Source organism: Saccostrea cucullata, unplaced genomic scaffold (assembly GCF_032062105.1).
Source record: "Saccostrea cucullata isolate Sc308-1 unplaced genomic scaffold, CSIRO_AGI_Scuc_v1 ctg459, whole genome shotgun sequence".
In the NCBI taxonomy this organism is placed as follows: Eukaryota; Metazoa; Mollusca; class Bivalvia; order Ostreida; family Ostreidae; genus Saccostrea; species Saccostrea cuccullata.
Window position 1 is genome coordinate 211,188 of NW_026928692.1, and position 13,635 is coordinate 224,822.

Genomic DNA, 13,635 nt, shown 5'->3' on the forward strand with positions numbered 1-13,635 from the left:
TCTATATACCCATCACCAGTGTCCATATTATCTATCACCAGGGTTTGTATACCCATCACAATTAAGGGTCTGTATACCCACGAACAGGATCTGTATCATTTATCACTAGGGTCTGTATTATCTATCACCAAGGTCTGTATACCCATCCCCAGAGTCATTATACCCATCACCAGGGTTTGTATACACATCACCAGGGTCTGTATACACATCACCAGGGTTTGTATACCCATCACTAGGGTTTGTAGACCCATCACTAGGGTCTTTATACCCATCACCAGGGTATACTATGTATCTCTCAGGGTCTTTATCACAAGGTCTTGTGTATAACTAATATTACGGTATCACCAAGGGTATGTGTATCATTAAAGGTCTGTGTACTACCACCAAAGGTGTCTATCACCAACTGTCTATGTATCCATAAGGGACTATGTATCACCAAGGGTATAGTTATTACCAAGGGTATGTGCATCATAAAGTGTCTGTCAATAACCAGGGGTCTGTGTTTCAACAAGAGTTTCTATCATCAGGGGTACTGTATATGTATCACAAAGGGCCTATTAATAATCACCTAGGGTCTGTATCGACAAGGGTAAATGTATCGCCAAGGGTCTATGTATCACCATGATTATGTGTATCACCAAGATTATGTGTATCACCAAGGATATGTGTATCGTAAAGGTTCTGTGTTCTACCAGGGGTCAATGTATCACAAAGTGTCTATGTATCACCAGTGGTCTATGTGTCGTCAAGGGTCTTTTTATCACCAAGGGAATGTGTATTACCCAGGGTGTGTGTATCACAAAGTGACGGTGTATCAACTAGGTTCTATGTATCACCAAGAGTATGTGTATCAGTTAGGGTCTGTCTATCACCAGTGGTCTTTGTATCACCAAAGGTCTGTGTATCACCAAGGGCTTGTGTATCACCAGTTGTCTATGTATCACCAAGAATGTATATATCACCTAGAGTCTGTATCAACAAGGATAAGTTTACTTAGGGTATGTATGTCACTAAGGGTCTATATTACCAAGGATATGTATATCACCAAGGGTTTGTGTATCATTGAGGGTCTGTGTATCACCAAGGGTATATATTGTATCACTTAGGGTCTGCGTATCAACTAGGTCTGTGGATCACCAAAGGTCTATGTATCACGTAGGGGCTGTGTATAACTGGTGGTCTATGTGTCATCAAGGGTCTATGTATCACCTAGGGTCTTTATCAACAAGGATCTGTATCACTAAGGATATGTGTATCACCAAGGATTTGTGTATTATTGAGGGTCTGTGCACCTTTGTTCATCAGCAGGGTTTGAATACCTTTCATAAGAGTGTGCATGTTTATTACATATGTCTGAATAGCCATATCAAGGAAATTTTTATTCTTGCAGGGTTTTGTTGCATTATTTTGTAGGCCTATATGGGGTCTTACATAATCTGCATTATTAAAATGAAATCCAATATTAAGAAGGTTTCTCGATGTGTTTAGTAAAGTTCACCTCTTGTAGAGGAGGCATGATCGAATTGTATAAAGAAAAACATGTATATTGATTTTCTCATGATTAAAATTTCTTGATTCTAATATTGATCTTATTTACTTTTTTTGTGTAGTGTAAGCCTGTTAAAGAGGATGCAAAGGACATTCAAATTAACTTAAAACGATGGTCAAAGAGTTTATTTATCTGGATTGTGGAAATATCTCTTCATTGTTAATGTGAATCATGATATATTTGATTCCTCATGATGTATTTTGATTCCTCTTTTGGATATTCCCGTGGGGATCCGGGTTAGAATAGGTCCTCAGTACCCCTTGTTTGTCGTAAAAGACGACTAAATGGGGCGGTCCTTCGGATGAGACCGTATAAACCGAGGCCCCGTGTCACAGCAGGTGTGGCAAGATAAAGATCCCTCCCTGCTCAAAGGCCGTAAGTGTCGAGCAGAGACCTAAATTTGCAGCCCTTCACCGGCAATGGTGACGTCCTCATATCAGTGAAATATTCTGGAGAGGGACGTTAAACAGTATACAATCAATCAATCTATTAATCTTTTGGATGATTTGAGACATTTTTTTTAACAAAATATTTATTTACACCTTAGTCGACTATTCATTTACTTTAAACGAATAATAGTTGAATATTCAGGACATTTGATGGAAATAAAATTTTAATAATTCAGATATCACTCGTTCATAAATGAGTTATATTTATAACAAAAACCTCCTTACCTGCATTTATAAAAAGTAACATGAAATATTTATGTGTAAGTTTCACATAGATGTTAAGAGGCACTTAACGTATTGACAAGGCACGTAACAAGGGGGGGGGGGGGGTGTTGCCCCCTTCCCCCTGTTATCTAAACGCATCATTTAACTTTTGAACATATTCATTGAAAGGTCGACCCCCTATACTTTTCAGAAGATCGGACTCTCATATTCAACATATGAATTATCTATATTACAAACCGTTTATGAATACTTAATTTTTTTATCTTATGATAATATTTAATTTTCAAACACTTATTGTAAATCAAAAGCGGCTAAGGGTAAGGATAACAATTTTATACGTAATTTTAATTAGGCGATTGTGGCCGGTGTCAACCCTTTCCTGTCTCAGAAGAACCTGACAATAGCCAGCAATTGTTCTTTCAGCAACAAGGCAGGCTAAGAATTACTAGTACCCTGATCAAAGCATAATTCACCCGTGTAATGCCCCTGACAAAACTATTAGGAGTCCAAATTATTTTGCACTTTGATCTTGGCCAAAGCTTTGCATTTGATGCGACAGGTCTTTTACATCTTCATGTGAAAAGATTTGACAAATGAACTTTGCCATAGACGACTGCATCCCATTCAAAAATTACAGACACAGCATATCATTTCCAAGAAGCAAAACTACACTTTGGTTTTCTGTTTGACAAAATGTCATTATTCAGAATTTGTAGAATGCATCTATTTTGGCACTTTTGTTCTACTGTCATAAACCTCTACATCGAACACAAATGAAATTTGAACTTTGTGTTGGTAGATCTACTTTAATGAGGATTTCTACCATTGTACACTTTATTCATTAATTATGAAGAGATGTATATGTTCATATTTTCTGTGGAACAAATGAACAACATGATGGAATTTTATCATTTCTATCCATTTATGAAATAGATGATTCAAGATACATATTGAGTCATTGACCAAAATTTTCAATGTCAAAATATTTCCACATAAATAAAAAATCTTTGTCTATCTATATAAAGTTCAATGTCCTTTGCTTCCTCCTTGACAGGATTCAACTACAAAATAAAAAAAAAAAAAGGTATGCTATAATGACAACATAAAATAATAACTTTAGATCAAGAAATTTTAATCTCAAGACAATCATTATAGTTCATTTTACAATTCGATCAGACCTTCTCTACAAGATGTTAATCTTGTAAGTGAACACACCCAAAGACACCCTTAAAAGTACGTGTAATTAGATTTCATTTTTATAATGCAAAAAATGTTGAACATCCTACAGAAAATAAGGTACTTCGACCCCGCAAGAGGAAAAATGCTTAATATGGTTTTTCAGACTTGTGTAATAAGTATACACACTATTTTGATAGGTTAATGATCATTGCTGATGGACAAAAGTACACAAACCCTTGGTGATACACAGACTCTTGGTGATATATAGACCCAAGGTGATACATAGACCCTAGGTGAAAACCCTTGGTGATACACAGATCCTTTTTTATACAAAGACGTCAGGTGATACACAAACCCTTTGTGATACACAGACCCTAGGTGATACACAGACCCAAGGTGATACACAGATCCTAGGTGATACATAGACCCTTGGTGATACAAAGGCCATTGGAGATAAACAGACCCTTTGTGATGCACAGACCCTCGGTGATACATAGACCAATGATGATACATAGACCCTTGGTTATATATAGACCCAAAGTGATACATAGACCCTAGGTGAAAACCCTTAGTGATGAACAGATCCTTGGTGAGACAAATACGTTAAGTGATACACAAACCCTTTGTGATACACAAACCCTAGGTGATACACAGACCCAAGGTGATACATAGACCCTCAGACCCTTGGTTATACATAGACCCCTGGTAATACACAGACCCTTGGTGATACATTGACCCTTAGTGACACACAGACCCTTGGTAATGCATTGACCCTTGGTGACTAATAGATCCAAGGTGATACAAACAAGCACTTGGTGATAAACATAACCTTCGTGATACAGTCACTAATTGGTGATGGGTATATATATAGAACCTGTAGAGTGGGTATGAAGACCCTGGTCATGAGTATTAAAAATCCTGGTGATGGGTATGAAGACCCTGGTGATGGGTATATAGACCCTGGTGATGGGTATATAAACCCTGGTGATGGATATTAAGACCCTGGTGATGGGTATACAGACCCTGGTGATGTGTATACAAACCCTGGTGATGGGTATATAGACCCTGGTGATGTGTATACAGACCCTGGTGATAGATAATATAGACCCTGGTGATGGGTATGTAGACCCTGGTGATGGGTATATAGACCTTGGTGATGGGTATACAGACCCTGGTGATGGGTATATAGACCCTGGTGATGTGTATATAGACCCTGGTGATGGGTATACAGACCCTGGTGATGGGTATATAGACCCTGGTGATGGGTATACAGACCCTGGTGATGGGTATATAGACCCTGGTGATGTGTATACAGACCCTGGTGATGGGTATATAGACCCTGGTGATGGGTATACAGACCCTGGTGATGGGTGTATAGACCCTGGTGATGGGTATATAAACCCTGGTGATAAATAATATGGACCCTGGTGATGTGAATACAGACCTTGGTGATGGGTATACAGACCCTGGTGATGGGTATACAGACCCTGGTGATGGGTATACAGACCCTGGTGATGGGTATACAGACCCTGGTGATGGGTATATAGACCTTGGTGATGGGTATATAAACCCTGGTGGTGGGTATACAGACCCTGGTGATGAGTATACAGACCCTGGTGATGGGTATATAGACCCTGTAGATGGGTATACAGACCCTGGTGATGGGTATATAAACCCTGGTGATAAATAATATGGACCCTGGTGATGTGAATACAGACCCTGGTGATGGGTATACAGACTCTGGTGATGGGTATATAGACCTTGGTGATGGGTATATAAACCCTGGTGATGGGTATACAGACCCTGGTGATGGGTATACAGACCCTGGTGATGGGTATATAGACCCTGGTGATGTGTATATAGACAATGGTGATGGGTACATACAGACCCTGGTGATAGATAATATGGACCTTGATGATGGATTTATTAACCCTGGTGATGGGTATACAAACCTTGGTGATGGGAACATAAGCCCTAGCAATACTTAAACAGAACCTGTCTATATCAAAAGAGAGAGAGAGAGAGAGAGAGAGAGAGAGAGAGAGAGAGAGAGAGAGAGAGAGAGAGAGAGAGAGAGAGAGAGAGAGAGAGAGAGAGAGAGAGAGAGAGAGAGAGAGAGAGAGAGAGAGAGAGAGAGAGAGAGAGAGAGAGAGAGAGAGAGAGAGAGAGAGAGAGAGAGAGAGAGAGAGAGAGAGAGAGAGAGAGAGAGAGAGAGAGAGAGAGAGAGAGAGAGAGAGAGAGAGAGAGAGAGAGAGAGAGAGAGAGAGAGAGAGAGAGAGAGAGAGAGAAGATAGAGAGAGAGAGAGAGAGAGAGAGAGAGAGAGAGAGAGAGAGAGAGAGAGAGAGAGAGAGAGAGTAAAAAAATAAATAAATAAATAAAAAGAAAATTAATTAATTAATTCTAAAAGATAATAATAAAAATGAATGAATATGATAAATTAATAAAATAAGTTATTCTATTAGTAAATCAAACATTTACTAAATTATCAGAAATAATAAATAAACCAATAGATAAAGAAAAACACCGATAAATAAATAAACAATGAAGAAAATATAAAGTAAGTAAACAAATAAACAAACAAATTAGAATATAAATGAATTCAAACATAAGTAATAAATTAATCTATAAATTTATTAATTAAATAAAAGAATAAATGATTAATTAATATATAGAAAAATTGATTACTCATTAGAATTATTAATTAATGAAGAAAAGAATGTATTCATAAATAAATAATAAATAAATGAATAAATAAATAAATAAATAAATAAATAAATAAATAAATAAATAAATAAATAAAAGATTAAATAAACAAATAAAAACTAATTGCACTGTCGACTTATTAATTCTTCGGCTTTTTAGATAAAATTTTATTGAATTATGCATAAATTTCTGCATCTGAGAATAGCATTACTAGTTTTCGTTATATATTCCGAATTTCCTCTCTGCTGTTTTCCGAACTCGATGTAAATTTGTTGCGCGCATGCGCTCTGCCTGGTTATAGAGGCTGGTTACGAGATACAAAAATGTATTCATATTATACCTCATCATTGGGGGCACCTTCACATTCACACACGTTTAAAATTAAGCGGATATCTTAAGTACACGATAAAAGAGAAAAGTAACACGGGCATTTGATATATTCCCGGAATAAATTAAACAGTGTTAAAAAGTGTGTGACACAGTATTAACACGTTTCCAAGTGTATTAAACACGCAACAGAGAATTCTGAAGAGAAAAAATAGAATTCCTAAGGTGACCTTGCAGAACTGTGAAACTGAATGCCTACAATGAACAGATAAGGTTTGAACTGTAGGCCTAGTGGTCAGATAGCATGTGTAGTACTAGGTGGAGCACATGACGGGAGATTCGGGAAGGGGGGGGGGGGTAGATGTCCGAAATATCTGATATTTTCCTTGCACTTCAAATATCAAAATCGTAAAAAAGCCTGGAGAATGTCAAATATTTCAGACAAGGGGCTTAGTGGGGTAACTCCAGTCTGGGATGCTAGCTGTCTTCAGTGGCAGTGTCCTAGAAGACCTTTAAGGATCGAGGGAGGAATGTGGTGGTCAGACAGGTTGAATTGCCAGTGGCCAGATAGTTCAGATGGTAGAGCACCTGACTGGAGATTTCAGGGAGCCGGGGTTTGAATCCCAGTCTTGTCTGTCACATTTTTCTCCTCTGACATTACAGAACTAAGCCTTAAACTCCAGCTAAATGCTCTACCAACTGAGCTATCTGGCCACTGGCCATTGAATTGGTCTGACCATCACATTCTTCCTTTAAAATCTTCACAGCTGAATCTATTGCAATTGGCAGGACTTTGAACTGTAAGTCAACAGACAGACCAGCCCAGATTTGGACTTGACCCCTGAACTCTTTACAGATGATTTATCAGCTTATAATATGGTTCGGCTTTACCAGCTATTACATTTGCCTGACCACCACATTCCTTCCCCTCAAAGGTGTTTGCCCCCTCCAGATTAGTATGGTGCTTGTAGGAATATTACTATGGTACCAGAGATACTGAGAAAATGAACTTTTTAAAAAAAAACTGCCTGTACAAAGGAGGATGCTATTGATTTCATTTCATTTTTGAATTTTGATAGATGCATTCCTTTATGTTCATGTAATATGTATATCAAACACTTTAAGCACAAACAAAAAATCTGAATGATAATATTTTATATTTAAATACACATACAGCTGTACATAGAAACCTCTTTTTAAGTTTTTGTCAGTAGATTTTCATAAACATCTAAAAATCCACTTTCAAATTCTGAGTCTGAAAATTTCTGGACTGACACTCTAGCAGTGCGTTGAATATCTGTCCTTTCTTGCTCTGACAATTTGAAAATTTTTGACATGGAGCTTGCGTAGGAGTCCACATCAGAGGCCAGGAACCCTGTGGGCTGACCATTGACAGGTACTACAATGTCCAGCTTAGGTCCTCCTGAATCATGAGCCAGGACAATACAGCCTGCTGCCATCAACTCCACAACACCTAGAACGGAATGGAAACTTTTTATAGCTGGTATGCAGGAAGTGATTATTATAAGAAAGACTGAAAGTCAAAGAATACTGAAGCTCTTTCTATCCATGTAAAACAGACCATGGAACATACAGCGTAATTGTTATTTTTGTGTACATAATACTGTATACAGGACTATTTTCGCCCCCTGTTATTTTCGTCCTTTTACACTTACTAACAATTTGGCCTCGTTTTCAATTCGCCCAGTCACAATCCTGTTTTAGAATTTATACTGTGTTTTTTCAATTCGCCCCGTTTTAAATTCGCCCACTTGTGAGGAGGGCGAAAGGGGCGAAAATTAAACGGGGGCGAAAATTTCCCTGCATACAGTATTCTTCAATGAAGTTTACACCTTTCTTAAAGTTACAAATATATATTTACCTATTCCAAAGTGTTCGTTCCACATGGTATGAAGGCCGACCACTGAGGTAGACATGAGAGATTTAAGGTCATCAAAGCTGACATTGAGCTTAAATTCCACATTCTTCATGATATCCAGATCTGTGCACATCTTCTGAAGTGCATCCACTCTCTCTCTGTCACCTTGGTTACGACAGCTGCCGACCAACAGCAATTTGTAAAGAGGTCTCTGATCCACAGCAATCGTCGAGAGGAATTTATGGAATGATCGAATTTGTAATGGGTGATCTTTCTCTGGTCTGAACTGTGATATTGACAAAATGTAATTAGATCGCTTGCCATCAAGTGGTATTTTCACAAATTCATTTATATCACAGGGGGGATACACAATATGTGTCCTATCTTCCATCTTCCACAATTGTTTGATGTGACCAAATGTCCAGGTAGAGTTCACAATAGCCACATGGCTCCTTCTTCCTGCCCAACCATACAGAAGTGCGAACAGTTTATAGTACTGCACCTTCAGCGAGGAGAGAAACCAACTCCTGGTGATAAAGGAGGGGTTATTGTGCCCCTCCCTTCTACTAGACACCTTCTCTAACATATCTGTACTGATGGTTGGATAGTGAACATAACATCCCACACGACAGTTTCCTAGGTAACGGAATAAAGGGAAGGTAAAGGCGTAGCCCATACTATCAATGTAAATGTCCGGTACACACTTCCACATGGCCTCCCACCCCAGCAGTACAGACCCCAGACTCTGTCCCAGCAGGGTCAGGTAGGGGTACATGTAAGCCTCCACCCACCTACGCTTTGTAAGGAATATAAAGGTGACGGGGCACTGGAGTACGATGTTAAAGCGCTGACGAGCTCGCTGCATTATCTCCTCCGGAGTGGCGACAGTGTCTCCTGTGTACACCACCACATGAACTGAGGGGTACCTGGGGGAATATAATTCACATATTTTAACATTTCAGAACTGGTATAAAATTAAAATTGAAATATGAATTATTTCCCTCTTTTCTTTCCTTTTGAAACAAAATATATCTGCAATCATTGCTTTGAGTTCTTATATGTATACATATTCATAAAAAGTATGATTTTCTTATCCTGCATTGCCTTGGCGACCAGTCTGTTTGCATGACTTACTTCTTCTGTATTGCTCTGACTACCTGTCTGTTTGTCTGTCTGTCTGTCTGACTTATTTTTTCTGTATTGCCCTGACTGCTTGTCTGTCTGTCTGACTTAATTTTTCTGTATTGCCCTGACTGCCTGTCTGTCTGTATGACTAACATTTTCTGTATTGCCCTGACTGCTTGCCTGTCTGTATGACTTACTTTTTCTATATTGCCTTGACTACCTGACAGTCTGTATGACTTTTTAAAAAAAAAAAATTTTATAATGCTTTATTTTTGAAAATTTTCATACATACAAAAGAACAAAAATACACTCACAAACACACCCTCACACACCACACACACTCTGTGCACCTTTCCCACAATACCAGCTTTTCATAATTACATCTAAAGTGATAACTGATTTTTTTTCTTTTTATGTATGACAAATCAAATCAAACATTGCCCATTTACAATACATTTTAGTTCTACAATGAAAATTGTTCTCACAATATTTTTTCAATTTTCCTGTAATACTTAAAGATGTTAACAGCTTCTGTAAATTTAGGTAGAGTACACTCAGTACATTGAGTTCTTGTGTAATACAAGTACTTTTTTCCTAACAAGATGAACAACAGTCTGTATGACTTACTTTTTCTGAATTGCACTGACTGCTTGTCTGTCTGTCTGACTTACTTTTTCTGTATCACCCTCAGGCTCACTACCTGCCTGTCTGTCTGACTTACTTTTCCTGTATTGCCCTGACTGTCTGTCTGTCTGTCTGTCTGACTTACTTTTTCTGTATTTCCCTGACTGCTTGTTTGTCTGTATGACTTTTTCTGTATTGCCCTGACTGTCTCTGTTTGTCTGACTTACTTTTTCTGTATTGCCCTGACTGTCTGTCTGTCTGTATGGCTTACTTTTTCTGTATTGCCCTGATTGCCTGTCTGTCTGTATGGCTTACTTTTTCTGTATTGCCCTGACTGCCTGTCTGTCTGACTTACTTTTTCTGTATTTCCCAACAGCCTGTCTGTCTGTATGACTAACATTGTCTGTATTGCTCTATCGGTTCGTCTGTATGACTTACTTTTCCTGTATTTCCCTGATCTGTCTGTCTGACTTACTTCTTCTTTATTGCCCTGACTGTCAGTCTGACTTATTTTTTCTGTATTGCCCTGTCTGTATGACTTACTTTTTATGAACTGTCCTGATAGCCTGTCTGTCTGTATGACTTACATTTTCTGTATTGCCCTGACTGTCTGTCTCTCTGTTGGTCTGACTTAATTACTTTTTCTGTATTGCCCTGACTGCTTGTCTGTCTGTCTGACTTACTTTTTCTGTACTGCCTTGTTTGATTGCCTGTCTGTCTGTATGACTTACTTTTTCTGTATTGCCCTGATGGCCACCCAGAGGACTCTTTCCCCTCCCCCTCCAGCATTACAGTAAGGATGGAAGAAACCAACCACACTCTTGCCATTGACAGAAGCTTTGTAGGTTTTCCTTTTGTGTGTGAGCCAATATCTCAGAAGTAAAACAGTCAGCAACAGAAAAATTATACAGCTGAGGAAAGCATATAGTAACCAGAGTAAAACAGGCATTCTGGAAAAAAAATGTTGTAATGTACACAGATTATTGAAACCAACTGATTATAGGTAATATAACTAGATTACCATTCTGATACAAGTATATCGCTGAAAGCGTTAGACACAAAAAATTGCAGGAATTTGAAAATTACAACGACAGGAACTGCCTTGAACAGTTAGCCCCCCCCTTACACACACACCTTCTTTAACCCATTCTAGAGAGAAAAAATAACAAACCTGGCTGTAGACTTTTAAAGAATTCACTACGATTTAAGCGATTATAGGCAATTAAACTCGCATCTTTGAAATGTGACATTTATGCATCATTTTCTAAAATCCACGTATGCATCCACATGCATAACGCAACTTTCGAAGTCTAGGCTACTTTCACTTTGCGGGATCACTTCCGATCGAGACCTCAGTGCAGACAAAGAGCGCACAGTGTCAAGTCAACACATCGCTTGTTGCGTTGCTTGGAGTTCTTCAATATCAACTGTTTTAGTTCATAGTCAAAGCGACCTAGGGCAGTTATATTCATAATATTGCCACGTCCCACTTTAGCCAGGAGACTATTACACACGTGTGTTGGTCACTGAAGCATGTCACATAAATAAACAAATGCACGAGATTGTACATCTCTGTGTTAGTTAAGTAAGTATGTTTTCTATATTTTATTCCCTTAAGTAATGTTTTTTTAAAGCTGTATAAATAAAAAAAATGTTCATATTTTTTCCTGATGTTTTGAATTCCCTGATTGTTTTTAAAAATTACGTTTATAAAATATCTCACCTGAGCCATATGAGATTTCCTGATCAAATAGAGTAGACTGGCCTTGTCTTTCTGATATGCGCAATCGTACGAAACAAATAGGCAATACCAGACTGATCAATTTCATCCATATTCTAAACATATTACGATTTTACCTTCTCCGGAACCGCTGGGCCAAATTTCATTTCAACCAATGTTAGTGCGAATTTGACATTGTACTTAAACTGGTTCAGGTTTTGGTTTAGAGTTTGAAGCTAATTTGCAAACGAATTATACTTCAATCCAGTTTACCTGCAGTAAAAGAAATAAACAGTTTACTGTGAAATCACTAATTTTCATTGTTTTCGAGGTATAAAGAGACCCACGAATTTATGCCCACCACAAAACGTAAATTTTCACATGGACAACTACTAAAAATGTTCTACATCCACGAAATCAAATCCCCATGAACCAACATTTTTCCTCAAACCACAAAAATTTGACCCCACGAAAATATGTGATTTTACAGTATTCAAGATGGCATCAAAAAGATGCATACATGATTACATTAAATATTTCTTGGGCATCAGAAGCAAATTGAAAATCAATGGGGTACGTGACTAATATGTAATATTGCGAGGATTGCAACTCTCTTTTGCAAGTGAGTCCAGAAAGCTCTAAATTTAATATATTTTGGCACATGCTTTGTTTTTTTGATTCGAACAATTTTATGCCGAAAGTACTATGTATTGCCAAGGATTGAACTCCAAATACACTGTAGTAGATTGTCCAAGAAGTAAAGTTTTAAATAAAATATTTTATCAGCTTTAAAATGTGACTATTTCTAATTAAAATTTAATGAGAAGAGTCCACTTATATAGTTAAAAATATTGTAAAAAATTCAACATTTTAGGATTAGCTCCTCTCAAAAACTGATTAGGCTGGTTCAGCGATTGTTTAGCAAGGTATTCCACCAGGATTTTTTACTTATCTGTCCACATATATTCTACAATGATCAATCTTGCATTGTATTCAATAGCACATTTGCCCCTATCTGACAAACGTTTCTTACCTCCATCACAAAAGAGTTTCGCTAAGTTAAGTAATCGCGATATCAAGTATCGAAGGCTAGGGGGGCTAAACCAACAAAAAAAGGGTAAGCCCCAATTTTCAATGTCTATATATTATGTCTATCTTTGAAAAAAAGTTGGGGGGCGGCTAAGCCTCCGTAGCCTCCCTGTTCCGATGCCTGTGTATTTTATGGTGTTTTTCATGCACATTTACAATGTAGGAACCTTAATATGAAAAGCTAGAAAAAACATACCACGGTATGTATAGGATCTCCAATGCTTTGTAGTTGGGTATGATTCAAGGAGTTGTGTGTTTTTTATTCCCAAGCCTTGTATCGATCCAAATTTTACTTACTATACAGAATAGATATATGGAAAATCTTTAAAAAAAATCCTCTTCTCAAGGAAAGGAAAGCCATGATACATGTAGGTCATATTTATATGGAAGCATCCTTATGTAATGAAGATTCAAATTTGCTCAAATGAGGATCTGGGAAGCGTTGGGGTGGTAGGGGGCTTAGGGATGACAGTCTAAGAGCAAAGGAACAAATCTATACATAGGAATAAATATCAAAATTCAAATTTTTTACATAAAGGATAATGCTATAATGACCATGAATCATTGCGATGAAACATTAATATAACCTGAAGAAAATACTAGGAAGGTCTTATCACAAGGCATATACCTATGAAATATGAAAGCCCTAGTACATGTAGTATAATGTACTAATGGTTCAAAAGTTATGATCAAGGTTTAATTTTTTTTTTAAATGGGTCATTCTCTAAGGTCAAAAGGTCCAATTTTTCACACCCATTGAAAATT

General features: G+C 37.6%; 1 protein-coding gene across 1 annotated transcript; it reads right to left on the reverse strand.

Annotated features, from left to right (window-relative positions):
* Positions 1–7,573: 7,573 nt before the first annotated feature.
* Positions 7,574–11,639, reverse strand: LOC134278474 (GDP-Man:Man(3)GlcNAc(2)-PP-Dol alpha-1,2-mannosyltransferase-like). Its single transcript, XM_062760793.1, has 4 exons — positions 11,233–11,639; positions 10,793–11,011; positions 8,316–9,238; positions 7,574–7,907 (listed from the first exon to the last, which is right to left on the reverse strand). The coding sequence occupies exons 2-4, from the start codon at positions 11,008–11,010 to the stop codon at positions 7,630–7,632; spliced, it is 1,419 nt and encodes a 472-aa protein (XP_062616777.1). The 5' UTR covers position 11,011; positions 11,233–11,639; the 3' UTR covers positions 7,574–7,629.
* Positions 11,640–13,635: the final 1,996 nt, after the last annotated feature.